We start from the raw sequence: 16,531 nt of genomic DNA, 5'->3' as shown, positions 1-16,531 counted from the left end.
TAATGTAGATGACCTTTGGAAGAAAAAAAAATTGAATGACTTGCAGTGGTGGGCACAGCTAACCAAAAGTTAGCTTCGATAACAAATAATCAGCTAACTGAAAAGTTATTTTATAAAGCTAAACTGATAAACCAAAAATGTATCGGAAGCTACAGATAACCGATAACTTTCAGTATTGTATTCGGTACACTTACAACTACTAAGAAGCTCACTTTGAGTTTTAACACCACAATCGCTTCTGGTAGCATCAAAGGCGACCACAGACCCAAACAATGAGACAGCACTTTTTGCGCCCTGCCCACTGCTGGAAGTTCCTGTTTACTACATAACTTGCAAATCAAAATCAAATCAAATCAACTTTATATAGCGCCAAATCACAACAAACAGTTGCCCCAAGGCGCCTTATATTGTAAGGCAAGGCCATACAATAATTACGGAAAAACCCCAACGGTCAAAACGACCCCCTGTGAGCAAGCACTTGGCAACAGTGGGAAGGAAAAACTCCCTTTTAACAGGAAGAAACCTCCAGCAGAACCAGGCTCAGGGAGGGGCAGTCTTCTGCTGGGACTGGTTGGGGCTGAGGGAGAGAACCAGGAAAAAGACATGCTGTGAAGGGGAGCAGAGATCAATCACTAATGATTAAATGCAGAGTGGTGCATACAGAGCAAAAACAAAGAAACACCCAGTGCATCATGGGAACCCCCCAGCAGTCTACGTCTATAACAGCATAACTAAGGGATGGTTCAGGGTCACCTGACCCAGCCCTAACTATAAGCTTTAGCAAAAAGGAAAGTTTTAAGCCTAATCTTAAAAGTAGAGAGGGTGTCTGTCTCCCTGATCTGAATTGGGAGCTGGTTCCACAGGAGAGGAGCCTGAAAGCTGAAGGCTCTGCCTCCCATTCTACTTTTACAAACTCTAGGAACTACAAGTAAGCCTGCAGTCTGAGAGCGAAGTGCTCTATTGGGTGATATGGTACTATGGAGGTCCCTAAGATAAGATGGGACCTGATTATTCAAAACCTTAAAAGTAAGAAGAAGAATTTTAAATTCTATTCTAGAATTAACAGGAAGCCAATGAAGAGAGGCCAATATGGGTGAGATATGCTCTCTCCTTCTAGTCCCTGCCAGCACTCTAGCTGCAGCATTGTGAATTAACTGAAGGCTTTTCAGGGAACATTTAGGACAACCTGATAATAATGAATTACAATAGTCCAGCCTAGAGGAAATAAATGCATGAATTAGTTTTTCAGCATCACTCTGAGACAAGACCTTTCTAATTTTAGAGATATTGCGCAAATGCAAAAAAAGCAGTCCTACATATTTGTTTAATATCCGCATTGAATGACATATCCTGATCAAAAATGACTCCAAGATTTATCACAGTATTACTAGAGGTCAGGGTAATGCCATCCAGAGTAAGGATCTGGTACACACCATGTTTCTAAGATTTGTGGGGCCAAGTACAATAACCTCAGTTTTATCTGAGTTTAAAAGCAAGAAATTAGAGGTCATCCATGTCTTTATGTCTGTAAGACAATCCTGCAGTTTAGCTTCTTGCAGCAGAGAAGCAGTTGAGAGGAACAGCGAAGCTCAACTCTCTACTCAATAGCAGCATCGCAGTGAGGCGGAGGTCTTGAAAAATAAAGTAGTGCTGACTTATGGTTTTGATTTATAAATAAAATTAATACTGATAGAATAACTCCATTAATGTCAATTTTGTCGTGTACAAAGTTAAAATATAACATAGCTTTTAATTTTAAATAATGCACTAATTCTGAAGTTTTTTTTAACAAACACAAACAGATGCCAAAGGGATTATGGGTAAAATGTGCCTCCCCTAACACTGATTGGTTGACTCATTCATTCTATGTAAAAACCAACATTTTAATGTGAGGTGTGTGTTGGTGTTTACATATAAATGTGCTTTTGTAAAATATGCCATTTTTTTTTATTTAAAAAAAAAGGCATTTGCAAAAAACAAAAAAACCAACAAAAAAAAAACAACAAAAAAAAAAAAGCCAAGTTGTAATAAGATAACCATCTGTTACAACCGGTGTCAAAATAAATAGAACACTGACATCTACTGGTGCCCAGACACTCAGCACTTATGAACACTACTGGCCAGATACATACATATTGCTCACATCGGATAAAATGTCTCGTCCGTTCGCAATGTATTTCCATTAAAAACCTCGAGCAGAGGTACAAATTAAAGTTCAGCGCTCTGACACTCGCCGATTTGAGGAAAGCGGGACTACGGTAATTTCTGTGATTAAAAGCCTGACCGTTTATTTTTTTAAATAGTGTTCAGACTGGGACCTGAAGCCTGATGTGCACCTGTTAAATCAGACACAAACGTCTATGATTTGACACTTTTCTGCTTTCAATCCTTCGTGTGCCATCATATTTTAATAGTTTTTATAGTGCGCATGCTGATAAATGGATCAGAAAAGTCTGCACATTTACAGCACGAAGTCGGTAAAAGAGGAAACTGTACATCTTACCTCTAATTTGGAGGTAAGGCACACTAGGGTTTTCTGAAGCCGAGCTGTTTGAGAGCGCTCTCTTCCACAGTGTTCTAGCTGCGGGTAGCGGCAAATTTCTGGCCAGCTCTCGGGTTCATATTCTCTGTTTGTCGAGCACGGATTTTCTGAAAAATTAACTGAATTGTTGCTGAAAATTTAGCTGCTTCAGCATCCCGATGCTGTGAAACACTATGAAACGCCAGCTCAGATTGCAGCTGAGGACAGCTGAACAGAGATTCTGTCCACTGAAAGGGAGAAAATCTCCATTAAAATCCTGCACGTGAGCATTGCTGATGATACATTTAGAAATTTACAGTTTTATAGTTGAAAGGCTTCGTGTTTCCAAAAAGTTTTAAGTTTGCAGAGCACAAAAACAGCGAGAAAGAAAAAGAGAGAGAGCGAATGAGAGAGACAGATAGAGAGAACTTTCTAATTTTTACTCTAAACACATGATTTGCTTTGACAAAGTAAACACTCCCATGTCAATAAAGCCCAATTGAAATTGAAAATAGAGAAGGAGAGACAGAGAGGGGGAAAGAGATTGCTGTCTTTTCTCTTTAAGTCTATATATATATATATATATATATATATACTTACTTCATTCTTTCACCAAAACATCAAATCTAGGCTTTAATCTTTGATACACCTTCTGGCAAATTGTAGCTGAACTTTCAGGTCTCCTTTTTAAGAAAATCCTCATAAAATCAACAATAATATTAAAACAAACAGAGCTCTGGTATCATATCGGAAAAGTATCTGTACTGGCAGATGTTCAAATTCAGGTATTGGGATCGGAAGTGAGAAATTGTGGATCGGTGCTTCCCTAATTCTTACCCTGTGTGCTGCTGGAACCTCAATGTCCCTGAGGGAGTCTTCCCAAGGGATCAATAAAGTTCTAACTAATCTAATGTAGATTGCAGTACATGACGTTTTTGTGTATCTCAGGCAGAACCATCAAACAGATGGACAGTTGTTCATACACTCAACAAAAATATAAACGCAACACTTTTGGTTTTGCTCCCATTTTGTATGAGATGAACTCAAAGATCTAAAACTTTTTCCACATACACAATATCACCATTTCCCTCAAATATTGTTCACAAACCAGTCGAAATCTGTGATAGTGAGCACTTCTCCTTTGCTGAGATAATCCATCCCACCTCACAAGTGTGCCATAACAAGATGCTGATTAGACACCATGATTAGTGCACAGGTGTGCCTTAGACTGCCCACAATAAAAGGCCACTCTGAAAGGTGCAGTTTTATCACACAGCACAATGCCACAGATGTCGCAAGATTTGAGGGAGCGTGCAATTGGCATGCTGACAGCAGGAAAGTCAACCAGAGCTGTTGCTCGTGTATTGAATGTTCATTTCTCTACCATAAGCCGTCTCCAAAGGCGTTTCAGAGAATTTGGCAGTACATCCAACCAGCCTCACAACCGCAGACCACGTGTAACCACACCAGCCCAGGACCTCCACATCCAGCATGTTCACCTCCAAGATCGTCTGAGACCAGCCCAAGGGCGTAGGTTTGGTCTCAGCTTTGGTAGGGACAATACCACACCCACCCCCCCGGCCCCCCTGCCCACCACCACCCCCTAACCCACTCATACCATTAGACGCACAAGTACAGCATAATACATAACATATGACGACATAATGCTGAATAATTTAACACTTTATTTACAATATTAAGTGTGTAGGCAAACAAACAAATAGCTTAAATAACAAAATTGCACCCAAAATCACGAATCTATTCTATAGGCCTACACCTGAGAGAACAAGACAACAACAAAAAATATACTTGTGGAGCTAAAAAAAAAAAAAAAAAAAAAAAAAAAAAAGTTTTTGCAACCAAGATGTATAATCTATTCTCTTCATCAATAATGCAGTTGTAGGTATCTGGCAACCTAATTTGCCAAAAAAAAAAAAAAAAAAAAAAGGGATTTCCAATAACATATGGTGTATTACGGTAAACGTAAGCCTGTGATGTCATAACGCAGAGGAAAAACACGGAAGTTTCACACTAGTGTGCCGCTGATTCTCATTACCGTAAGTTCTCATGTAAGCCCTCACTCTGAAAAATTTCAACACTGACAGCAAGCCAAAAACCCGTGCTTTCCAACAGTATGCTATATGTTGCATATATTATGGTAAAGTGCGTTCGGTGACTTTTGAAACGAGGGAAAAGTATGAAAAAGAGCGCAAAACTGACAGAAAAGTACAGAGACAGACAGCAAACATAAATGTAGTCATTTTTGAGGAAAAGGCAGGATGTTAGTGTCATTTGTGAAGGTGTGTGTGCGTGTTTGTGTGGGTGTGCAGTTTATTTTAAGTGTGGCGCACAGCATTGTTTGCAAGCCCCGCCCTTCTTGTTTTTCTGCACCGGAGCAGTGTTGCCAGATATGAAATAAACTATCGTACCAAAACCTCAAAATTATCGTATTTTGGGAGAAATTATCGTACACAAACAAAACGCATACAACGTAGCTATTTTTATAGTTTATAAAAATATAGTTTTTATAGTTTTTTTTTTAATTTACAAAGAATTTTGTCACATTTTTAAACAGTAATTATAGTAATGGGGAAACTATGGCACAGAAAGAACACAAATGCACTACCAGACTAGAAAGATTTTTTTTTTCTGTGAAGGGACACAAACGTGTCAATTACCAGACTAGAAAGAGTCGAATTAAACCTTGAGGTCGCTGTCGTCATCCGATGCCATGGCCACTTGTGCAGATTTTGTTGAACACAGAAAAAATGTTGACACCTCCAAAGGAACTTTAACCTTTTTTTTTTATTTTTCTTGTATATCTCTTTGCTCTTGTGTTTTGTTCGTTTGTTATTGCATTTGTTGAAATAAAGTTTCAAAAAAAAAAAAAAAAAAAAGATGTTGGCTGGGGAATCTTCCTGTCACGGCAGAGATTGGATGGGAACTTGTATAGAGAGGGGGCGGGCTTTCAAATGACTTTGTCCCGGTCGCCCAAAGCCAGCAGCAGCCCTGTGTGTGTTGTGTCTTTGATGCCGCCTGAGTGCAACGCCTGCAAAATGATTCTTGGGTGTCAGAGAGAGATGCGTGTTTGGGCAACCAACTGAAATTATCGTACATATTGGATTTTTTCCAATTATTGATCGTACAGAGGGCAAAACTATCGTACAAATATGATAATTATCGTACATCTGGCAACACTGCACCGGAGCCACCCATCCTCTGTGCTCCGGGACCTCCCACTTTACAAATGAAGCACTGCCTGCCACGAGATGCGCTTTGTTTACATCCATGTGAGAAGAACGTGAGCCAATGAAATTGCAACATGGTAACCCTGTCACATCGAAAACACAAAACGTGACTAAAATTATAGTATCGAGTTCGCAAAAAAATAGTGAATGATTTTGATACATAAAAAAAATGCTAAATATTGGTAGGGACTATTTTGCCATCCCAAAATATTGGTTGTGACTTGTCCCTATGGTCCATATGCAAACCTACGCGCCTGGACCAGCCACTCGGACAGCTGCTGAAACAATCGGTTTGCATAACCAAAGAATTTCTGCACAAACTGTCAGAAACGTCTCAGGGAAGCTCATCTGCATGCTCGTCGTCCTCATCGGGGTCTCGACCTGGCTCCAGTTCGTCGTCGTAACCGACTTGAGTGAACAAATGCTCACATTCGCTGGCGTTTGGCACGTTGGAGAGGTGTTCTCTTCACGGATGATGCGAAGGAGATGTGTTGCACTGCATGAGGCAAATGGTGGTCACACCAGATACTGACTGGTATCCCCCCCCAATAAAACAAAACTGCACCTTTCAGAGTGGCCTTTATTGTGGGCAGTCTAAGGCACACCTGTGCACTAATCATGGTGTCTAATCAGCATCTTGATATGGCACACCTGTGAGGTGGGATGGATTATCTCAGCAAAGGAGAAGTGCTCACTATCACAGATTTAGACTGGTTTGTGAACAATATTTGAGGGAAATGGTGATATTGTGTATGTGGAAAAAGTTTTAGATCTTTGAGTTCATCTCATACAAAATGGGAGCAAAACCAAAAGTGTTGCGTTTATATTTTTGTTGAGTATATTTAAGAAGTGTGCTTTCACTTTAGAGCTTCCACACAGATCCCAATAAAATGATTTCCTTGTGTGCTGCAGGTCTGAAGTGAAGAAAATCAGAACTGGATTTATAATGTTAAACTATCGACACTTGCAAAAGCACCATGTCAGTATTTAAAAATCAGCTGTACATCGTTAACAAACTCAGAGACGCTCGTGTTCTGTTCTTGTCTAAGTACATCAGCGTACAACTTACGTTTCCCATCCATAAGGTGCTCATGGTGTCGCCGTAACCAAAAATATTCCTGTAAACTTTGATCGGCAAGACGACAAACAAAGTGAACTTTTAAAAGATGCTACAACACTTTCAAAGCTAACCACGGAGCAAAATGTTACTTCTTGCTGCTGCTTCTTCGTGTTTCTTTTTCTCCGCTTCTTCTTCCTCGATGATTAACGTTTGGCAAACCAGCTTAGAAGTGCGCTACCGCCACCGGCTGGACCGGAGCGTGGATGAAGCGATTATGTAGAGGTGGGAATTATTTTAGCCTTGCGACAGACTATCGTCCTGTCCAGGGTGTGAGCTTCTCTTTAAAGCTTAAGTATTTCATGTTGTGTCTGGCCTGCGTTTTGCCTCAATCAATATGTGGAGAGTACGATACATCTCTCATTTGTGTGTGTCAGAATCAGAATCAGAAGAATTTTATTGCCATTGCCAGTGAACAGGATTCACAGACTAGGAATTTGCTTCGGTACAATGGTGCAACATTAAGAAGAGATAAAATGCTAAGATAAAATATAACATATGTGTCAAAATAAGATCAAATATAACATATGTGTCAAAATAAGATCAAATATAAGATAAAAAAAAAAAAGAAATATGAAAGGCTGTGTGCAACAGAAAAACAGAGAAACAGAAAAAACAGTGCAGTGGGAGGAGTGCAATTAAAAACCAAAGTACATTGTCTAAAGTGACCTGTGATAAAATGATAAAGTGACAGAATTAAGCTTAAGGTGACTGAGTTATGAGGTGTTCATGAGTCTAACGGCAGAGGGGAAGAAACTGTTCTTATGGCGGGAGGTTCTGGTCCGGATGGGCCGTAGCCTCCTGCCCGAGGGGAGTGGTTTGAATAGACCGTGTGCAGGGTGAGAAGGGTCAGCTGTGATCCGACCTGCTCTGCCCAGAGTCCTGGAGACGTGCAGGTCGTGGAGAGATGGAAGTCTACAGCCGATCACCTTCTCAGCAGAGGCCACAATAAATGTGTGTGTTGTTGTTTTAGGAAACACATAGTTTAAGTTCAGTCTGACAGATTCTGAGGCAGATGATATTTTCTTCATGTTTTTGAGTATCACACACTGCTTCAAAATTAAAGGAACACTTTAAAAACACATCAGATCTTAATGTGAAAAAGATCATGCTGGATAACCCTGATATGGACGGGGTCATGTGTTAGGAACAAAAGGATGTCACACCATTTGATGGAAATTTAAACTGTCAACCTCCAGAAGACTGAATTCAAAGTCACACTGAAAATCAAAGCAAAAAAAAGAAAAAAAAGATGCTGCAGGCTCGAACATTTTGCCAAAATTTCATTGCAGCAACTCAGAATGTTACTCAGTAGTTTGTACAGCCCCCATGTACTTGTATGTAGGCCTGAGAATGAAATGACAGATGGTGTCCTGGTGGATCTCCTCCCAGCTTTCTCTTATCATGCACGAGTTCTGTGGAATGATCTCCCTGCATCAATAAAACAGACAGATTCTGCACAGACTTTCAAGCCCAGACTTATGATGCACTTATTTTCCCTTTTGTATGGCGAGAATACTGGCATAGTATGTTACTATGCTTTTTACTCTTTAAAATTCATCTTATTAGGAAACAGAGCGTGTCGCAGCCTCAACTTTATCTCAATTCTGGGTCTTTTATTGAAGCTTAGGGCTAGCGGCCAGCGATCACTTTAGTATTTCTTCTGTTTTTCTTGTTGCTTAATGCTGACAAATTATACCATATTTGTTGTCTTTCTGCAGCCTGATTGTTTTTTTTTTTCCTCGCTGTCCGAGGTGCAGCTCCATACACAAGTCAGACGGGGATATGTGGCACCAAATCCCCCATTTCCCCTCCCCAGCCAGCCTTCCGTCCTGGACAGCAGCATGAACTACCAAAATTTCCTGTAGATTTGTATTGTCAAGTGTGTCAGTAACATGGCCCAAGCAGAGGGTCACCCCGTTGAGTCTAGTCTGCTTGAGGTTTCTTCCTCAAATCATCAGAGGGAGTTTTTGTTTTTTCTTACCACTGTCGCCTGTGTGCTTACTCTTGGGGTTGATAAGGTTAGACCTTACTTGTGTGAAGTGCCTTGAGGCAGCTTTTTTTTTTTGTGATTTGGCACTATATAATTGAAAAACATTGAAGTTAAATTGAATTTAACAGCATTAACAGCCAAAATCTGCTCTCACAGTCCAGCATGATCCAAATTAAACCACAGCATGAACTGGAGAACGATCACCTGGTGTCCTGGTACAGTCAGAACAAGCTGGAGCTCAATGCCTCAGGGCAGTGGAGATGGATGTTGACTTCAGAGAGAATGTTATGGACTGGAACCAGGAACTAAGCAAATAAAACCCCAATATGCAGGACAGCCGAGTCTCAAAAGTGAATTCCAAAAACCAGGAATGTACAACCCCTGGCAAAAATTATGGAATCACCGGCCTCGGAGAATGTTCATTCAGTTGTTTAATTTTGTAGAAAAAAAAGCAGATCACAGACATGACACAAAACTAAAGTCATTTCAAATGGCAACTTTCTGGCTTTAAGAAACACTATAAGAAATCAGGAAAAAAAAAAAATTGTGGCAGTCAGTAACGGTTACTTTTTTAGACCAAGCAGAGGGAAAAAAATATGGAATCACTCAATTCTGAGGAAAAAATTATGGAATCATGAAAAACAAAAGAACGCTCCAACACATCACTAGTATTTTGTTGCACCACCTCTGGCTTTTACAACCCCTGGCAAAAATTATGGAATCACCGGCCTCGGAGGATGTTCATTCAGTTGTTTAATTCTGTAGAAAAAAAGCAGATCACAGACATGACACAAAACTAAAGTCATTTCAAATGGCAACTTTCTGGCTTTAAGAAACACTATAAGAAATCAGGAAAAAAAAATTGTGGCAGTCAGTAACGGTTACTTCTTTAGACCAAGCAGAGGGAAAAAATATGGAATCACTCAATTCTGAGGAATAAATTATGGAATCATGAAAAACAAAAAAACGCTCCAACACATCACTAGTATTTTGTTGCACCACCTCTGGCTTTTATAACAGCTTGCAGTCTATGAGGCATGGACTTAATGAGTGACAAACAGTACTCTTCATCAATCTGGCTCCAACTTTCTCTGATTGCTGTTGCCAGATCAGCTTTGCAGGTTGGAGCCTTGTCATGGACCATTTTCTTCAACTTCCACCAAAGATTTTCAATTGGATTAAGATCCGGACTATTTGCAGGCCATGACATTGACCCTAGGTGGGTGATTCTTTAACTATGGGCACTATTGGCCTTGTAAATGTAATTTCCACCACACCATTGCCTTACAATATAAAGCGCCTTGGGGCAACTGTTTGTTGTGATTTGGCGCTATATACATGTTTTCAATGTATTATTCAACTAAACTGCAAATATATGATTTTTTTTTTTTTTTTACATTTATGAAACACTTCTCTAATCAAGGCCATAGGGTCACTGACCCTAAAGAGATTCCCTCCTTGGCACAGTGATCTATTCAACAATTCAGTGTTACAACCAAAACTATGATACATACACTTTTCTTTCCTTTATATTTGACATCCTTGACCATGAAAACATACCACTAGAACTTGGAATCACTTTTATGTCTTTATTAGTTGAAAAGTTATTGTATAAAAACGATTTTTTGGTAATGGCGGTTTTCTTCTGCATCTAGCTCCATAACATTTGAAGCTACATCAAATCTGATGACACCTTACTGAATCAGTACAGATTCAGCTACAATTTGGTGTTAGTTGTGCATCTCTAGCTTCATTTGTCACCTCACACTGACACATTTTCCATTTTCCCTATATTTTTGCATATTCTGGATCACCAGATCCGGAATCCGGGTCCGATCATCACCAAACTTTGTTGTTTGATAGAACATTTGACTATGTTACACCCTAATTTTTTTCAAGCCTTTCTGCCTTGTTTTTGTGGAGTTAGAAACTAGAATGTCAAAATTCCCCCTATCCCGCAATGGTGAAGAATCTTTTAAAAAATTCCTGGATCCAGATCGTGATCCGGATCACCACTAAAATTTAATCAGTTATTCCTCCTGTAATTATCAACCACTCCACAAAATTTCATCAAAATCCGTTTAAAACTTTTTGAGTTATCCTGCTGACAAACAGACAGACAGACAAACAAACAAACAAACGCGACTGAAAACATAACCTCCTTGGTGGAGGTAAAAACAAAAAATGCAGAATAAGTGTCTGAATAAGTAACTAGTAACTGGTAACCAACTTCACTCTGGCTGGTCTTGCTGGTCGAATGAAGTCAAGCGAAACGCTAACGTTCCAAAAACTAAATAAACGATAAAAAAAAAACGTCAAGAATTACAGCAAAATGAAATACGAACAAATTGAGGTTTTCAGCGGCATTCATTCAAATTTTTCAACAGTTTAAAAATCCTGACGAGGTGCCAGATGCAGAAATGAAGCTGACGATGCCAACGAAAGTCCAGATTTCGTTTGGGCTTTGTTAAGTGCCGTACGTGTGACTGGGCCAAGTTAAAAATGGTGAAAGTTTGGCGGAAAGAAAAAAAACAAAAAAAAAACAAAGCCACATCCCATCGCCATTTCAGAAAAATGTCAAGATGAAGTAAAGTACAGACACATCAAAATTCTATTTAAGAACAGTAACAAAGTATTTCTACTTCATTACTTTACAACACTGTGTAATAGTAACATACACAACAATTGAGTAGGTCTCTGGGTCTTTGGGTTTTGAGATAGAGACGTACCTCAGAAGAGCTTATGGAGTCACAGAGGTGCTTGGCGATTGTGATAGCTTTGCAGGAAAATGAAGGTCCAAGTCTTCAGGGTCCTGGTCCTCTGTCCATAAACAAGAAGACAGGTGTCGAGGACCTCAGTAGCTGGAAAAGGCTGAGGGGATGCCCATGTTTCACCTGGCTGTGGTAGACAGATGTTTATTTTAGAGATGTGAGAATGGCGCAGGTGTCTGCCTGGATGGTTTCCCATCCAAGGACTCGACACGATTCCGTGGTGTCATGGATGCAGTGAAGCGCCATGCCAGTGCATACTCTCAGACTTGACTTGGGGTTACTTCCTGTTTTTCTCTGAATGTCATGCATGTCTTTGAATGGCTGAAAGACATTAACTAGCGGCAGACATTTAAAAGTACAATGCGTCCTGGTTTCCTTGTTTCCAACCAGAGTAAGTAAATAATGTGCTGAAGACCTTACAAATGTTGGTTTAAACATCAACTCTAATGCTTTATGGACAGGATAATATACAGTTTTGCTCAAAAGTTTACATACTTGGGCAGAAATGTTTTATATTTTTCAGAGAATATTAATGACAACACAAAAACTTTTCTTTTCCAGTCCTAGTTAGTGTTTCTGTGAAGCCATTTATTGCCAAACAATTGTGTTTACTCTTTTTTAAAGCATGACAACAGAAACTACCCAAATGACCCTGTTCAAAAGTTTACCTACCCCTGTTCTTAATACTGTGTGTTGCCCTCTTTAACATCAATGACAGCTTGGAGTCTTTTGTGGTCATTGTGGACGAAGCTCTGACGGTAAAACTACCACTGAATATGTCTTGAACTTTATTTACATCATTTATGAAGAAATACAAACAGTATGGCACTCTATGGTAAATCTGTGTAGACCAGACAGTTCTCAAAAACTGAGTGATAAGAAGACTGTGGAGAGCCACCAAGGCAACTTAGAAAAAGTTACATGCTTATGTGGCTGTGATTGGAGAAATTGTGCATAGTGCATGTTTTGCATTCCGCATCACCAGTTATCCAGCTTCATGATGGAGTGGTATAGAGAAGACCTGAAAAGTTTAGCTACAAATTGCCAGAAGGTACATCTGAGATGCAACCCTAGATTTGATCCATTTTGGTGAAAGAAAATCCTTCTCTGCTATAAAGCTAAGAGTGGTGATGCAAAATGCAGAATTTGCACTGTGCACAATTTCGCCAGTCACAGCCACATAAACCTATAACTTCTTCTGGGCTTTCTTCACCCTTCCTCTTCTTGCACAGTCACTCACTTTTTGAGAACTGTCTACTCCATGCAGATTTACTATAGAGTGCCATACTGTTCAATTCCAATGAAGTTGGGATGTTGTGTAAAATGTAATTAAAAACAGAATACAGTGATTTGCAAATCCTCTTCAACCTATATTCAATTGAATACACAACAAAGACAAGATATTTAATGTTCAAACTGATCAACTTTATTGTTTTTGTGTAAATATTTGCTCACTTTGAAATGGATGCCTGCAACACATTTCAAAAAAGTTGGGACAGTGGTATGTTTACCACTGTGTTACATCACCTTTCCTTCTAACAACACTCAATAAGCGTTTGGGAACTGAGGACACTAATTGTTGAAGCTTTGTAAGTGGAATTCTTTGCCATTCTTGCTTGATGTACAACTTCAGTTGTTCAACAGTCCGGGGTCTCCATTGTCATATTTTGCACTTCATAATGCGCCACACATTTTCAGTGGGTGACAGGTCTGGACTGCAGGCAGACCAGTCTAGTACCTGCACTCTTTTACTATGAAGCCACACTGTTGTAAGACGTGCAGAATGTGGCTTGACATTGTCTTGCTGAAATAAGCAGGGACGTTCCTGAAAACATGGACGGCAGCATGTGTTGCTCCAAAACCTGGATGTACCTTTCAGCACTGATGGTGTCATCACAGATGTGTAAGTTGCCCATGTCAAGGGCACTAACACACCCCCATACCATCACAGATGCTGGCTTTTGAACTTTGCGCTGGTAACAGTCTGGATGGTCTTTTCCTCTTTTGTCCAGAGGACACGACGTCCATGATTTCCAAAAAACAATTTAAAATGTGGACTCATCAGACCACAGCACACTTTTCCACTTTGCGTCTGTCCATTTCAAATGAGCTCGGGCCCAGAGAAGGCGGCGGCGTTTCTGAATGTTGTTGATTGAAAATTCAGTTAGGTATGTCTTCTATAATACATTCCAGTTATAAGGTAGAACTCTACTAGTGTATACTAAGGTATATCTTAAAAAGGAAAGTGGAATAGAAGAGTAGAGTAGAGCCACTTTAGGTGCCTGGTCTTGAGAACCAGGGATGGTAGGTTGAAAACCTTTTTTATCCCATGGGAACTCTCCCTACCCACCTAAGTGGCTCAAGAAAATGGACATATAAGTGATACAGTATTTACACAATAAGGGTAATAAACAACATATACAAGAAATATAGTTACTACAAAATATGATAGGAGTTAGCTTCTAAAACCTAAATATTCATACTGGAGAAGATTGTATTAAAGGTATACCTAGTCTGTACACTAACAGTAAAATTAAATTATAGCTAGTAAGATATGGTTATTTTATTATAGAAACAGAAGCTATGATGTAATATGTGTTAGGTATCTATCTAAAATTCACCCTGCTAGCTTACTATAGGAAGACAAAATACATATTCTATATGACATCTAATGGAAACCCCAAACTTAGATACTATATGTTGATATCTATTTAAGAACCCATAAACTGAAGAATAATTAAAAATCTACACCATGTAAAATAAAAATGTAAATCACGAAAATAAGCTAACTACTTGTATAGCTAGATGAGCTACTGTTAAATTAGCAGTTTGGTAGAGTTTTAACTTGCACTTGTAGTTGTAGTGACGAACTGTGTTAACTGACAATGGTTTTCTGAAGTGTTCCTGAGCCCACGCAGTAAGATCCTTTACACAATGATCTTAGATTTTAATTCAGTGCCGCCTGAGGGACTGAAGGTCACGGGCATTCAATGTTGGTTTTCAGGCATTATCGCTTATGTGTAGAAAGTTCTCCAGATCTCTGAAACTTCTGATTATATTATGGACTGTAGATGATGGAATCACTAAATTCCTTGCAATTGAACTTTGAGAAACATTGTTCTTAAAACTGTTGGACCATTTTTTCATGCAGTTGTTCACAAAGTGGTGATCCTCACCCCATCTTTGTGAACGGCTGAGCCTTTTGGGGATGCTTTTATACACAATCATGACACTCACCTGTTTCCAAACAGGTGTTCTTTGAGCATTCATCAAATTTCCCAGTCTTTTGTTGTCCCAACTTTTTTTGAAATGTGTTGCTGGCATCCATTTCAAAATGAGCAGATATTTGCACAAAAACAACAAAGTCTATCAATTTGAACATTAAATATCTTGTCTTTGTGGTGTATTCAATTGAATATAGGTTGAAGAGGATTTGAAAATCATTGTATTGTTTTTATTTACATTTTACACAATGTTCCAACTTCATTGGAATTGGAGTTGTACAACCCCTGGCAAAAATTATGGACTCACCGGCCTCGGAGGATGTTCATTCAGTTGTTTAATTTTGTAGAAAAAATCAGATCACAGACATGACACAAAACTAAAGTCATTTCAAATGGCAACTTTCTGGCTTTAAGAAACACTATAAGAAATCAGGAAAAAAAAAATGTGGCAGTCAGTAACGGTTACTTTTTTAAACTAAGCAGAGGAAAAAATATGGAATCACTCAATTCTGATGAAAAAATTATGGAATCATGAAAAACAAAAGAACGCTCCAACACATCACTAGTATTTTGTTGCACCACCTCTGGCTTTTATAACAGCTTGCAGTCTCTGAGGCATGGACTTAATGAGTGACCAACAGTACTCTTCATCAATCTGGCTCCAACTTTCTCTGATTGCTGTTGCCAGATCAGCTTTGCAGGTTGGAGCCTTGTCATGGACCATTTTCTTCAACTTCCACCAAAGATTTTCAATTGGATTAAGATCCGGACTATTTGCATTGACCCTATGTGTCTTTTTGCAAGGAATGTTTTCACAGTTTTTGCTCTATGGAAAGATGCATTATCATCTTGAAAAATGATTTCATCATCCCCAAACATCCTTTCAATTGATGGGATAAGAAAAGTGTCCAAAATATCAACGTAAACCTGTGCATTTATTGATGATGTAATGACAGCCATCTCCCCAGTGTCTTTACCTGACATGCAGCCCCATATCATCAATGACTGTGGAAATTTACATGTTCTCTTCAGGCAGTCATCTTTATAAATCTCATTGGAACGGCACCAAACAAAAGTTCCAGCATCATCACCTTGCCCAATGCAGATTTGAGATCCATCACTGAATATGACTTTCATCCAGTCAGCCATAATGATGGCTTTCGTTTAGCTTTTCTGTATGTAAATCCCATTTCCTTTAGGCGGTTTCTTACAGTTCAGTCACAGACGTTGACTCCAGTTTCCTCCCATCCGTTCCTCATTTGTTTTGTTGTGCATTTTCGATTTTTGAGACATATTGCTTTAAGTTTTCTGTCTTAACGCTTTGATGTCTTCCTTGGTCTACCAGTATGTTTACCTTTAACAACCTTCCCATGTTGTTTGTATTTGGTACAGAGTTTAGACACAGCTGACTGTGAACAACCAACATCTTTTGCAACATTGCGTGATGATTTACCCTCTTTTAAGAGTTTGATAATCCTCTCCTTTGTTTCAATTGACATCTCTCGTGTTGGAGCCAATGATTCATGTCAGTCCACTTGGTGCAACAGCTCTCCAAGGTGTGTTCACTCCTTTTTAGATGCAGACTAACAAGCAGATCTGATTTGATGCAGGTGTTAGTTTTGGGGATGAAAATTTACAGGGTGATTCCATAATTTAT

General features: G+C 39.3%; 1 protein-coding gene across 2 annotated transcripts in view; it reads right to left on the bottom strand.

Moving 5' to 3' along the window:
• LOC117502429 (tRNA selenocysteine 1-associated protein 1-like) overlaps nt 1-16,531 on the bottom strand; it is a 75,931-nt gene that overhangs the window by 47,199 nt on the left and 12,201 nt on the right. Inside the window, exons 2-3 of one of the 2 annotated variants that reach the window (XM_034161485.1) lie at nt 14,735-14,741; nt 6,839-6,894 (exon numbers count right to left, since the gene is read on the bottom strand). In XM_034161485.1, the coding sequence (XP_034017376.1) occupies nt 6,839-6,894; nt 14,735-14,741 (63 nt within the window). Of the gene's footprint in view, nt 1-6,838; nt 7,012-14,734; nt 14,742-16,531 lie in introns of those variants that run through there. The other variant, XM_034161486.1, reaches the window with a different exon arrangement.

Source organism: Thalassophryne amazonica, chromosome 20 (assembly GCF_902500255.1).
Source record: "Thalassophryne amazonica chromosome 20, fThaAma1.1, whole genome shotgun sequence".
In the NCBI taxonomy this organism is placed as follows: Eukaryota; Metazoa; Chordata; class Actinopteri; order Batrachoidiformes; family Batrachoididae; genus Thalassophryne; species Thalassophryne amazonica.
This window is presented reverse-complemented; position numbering and strand designations above follow the sequence as displayed.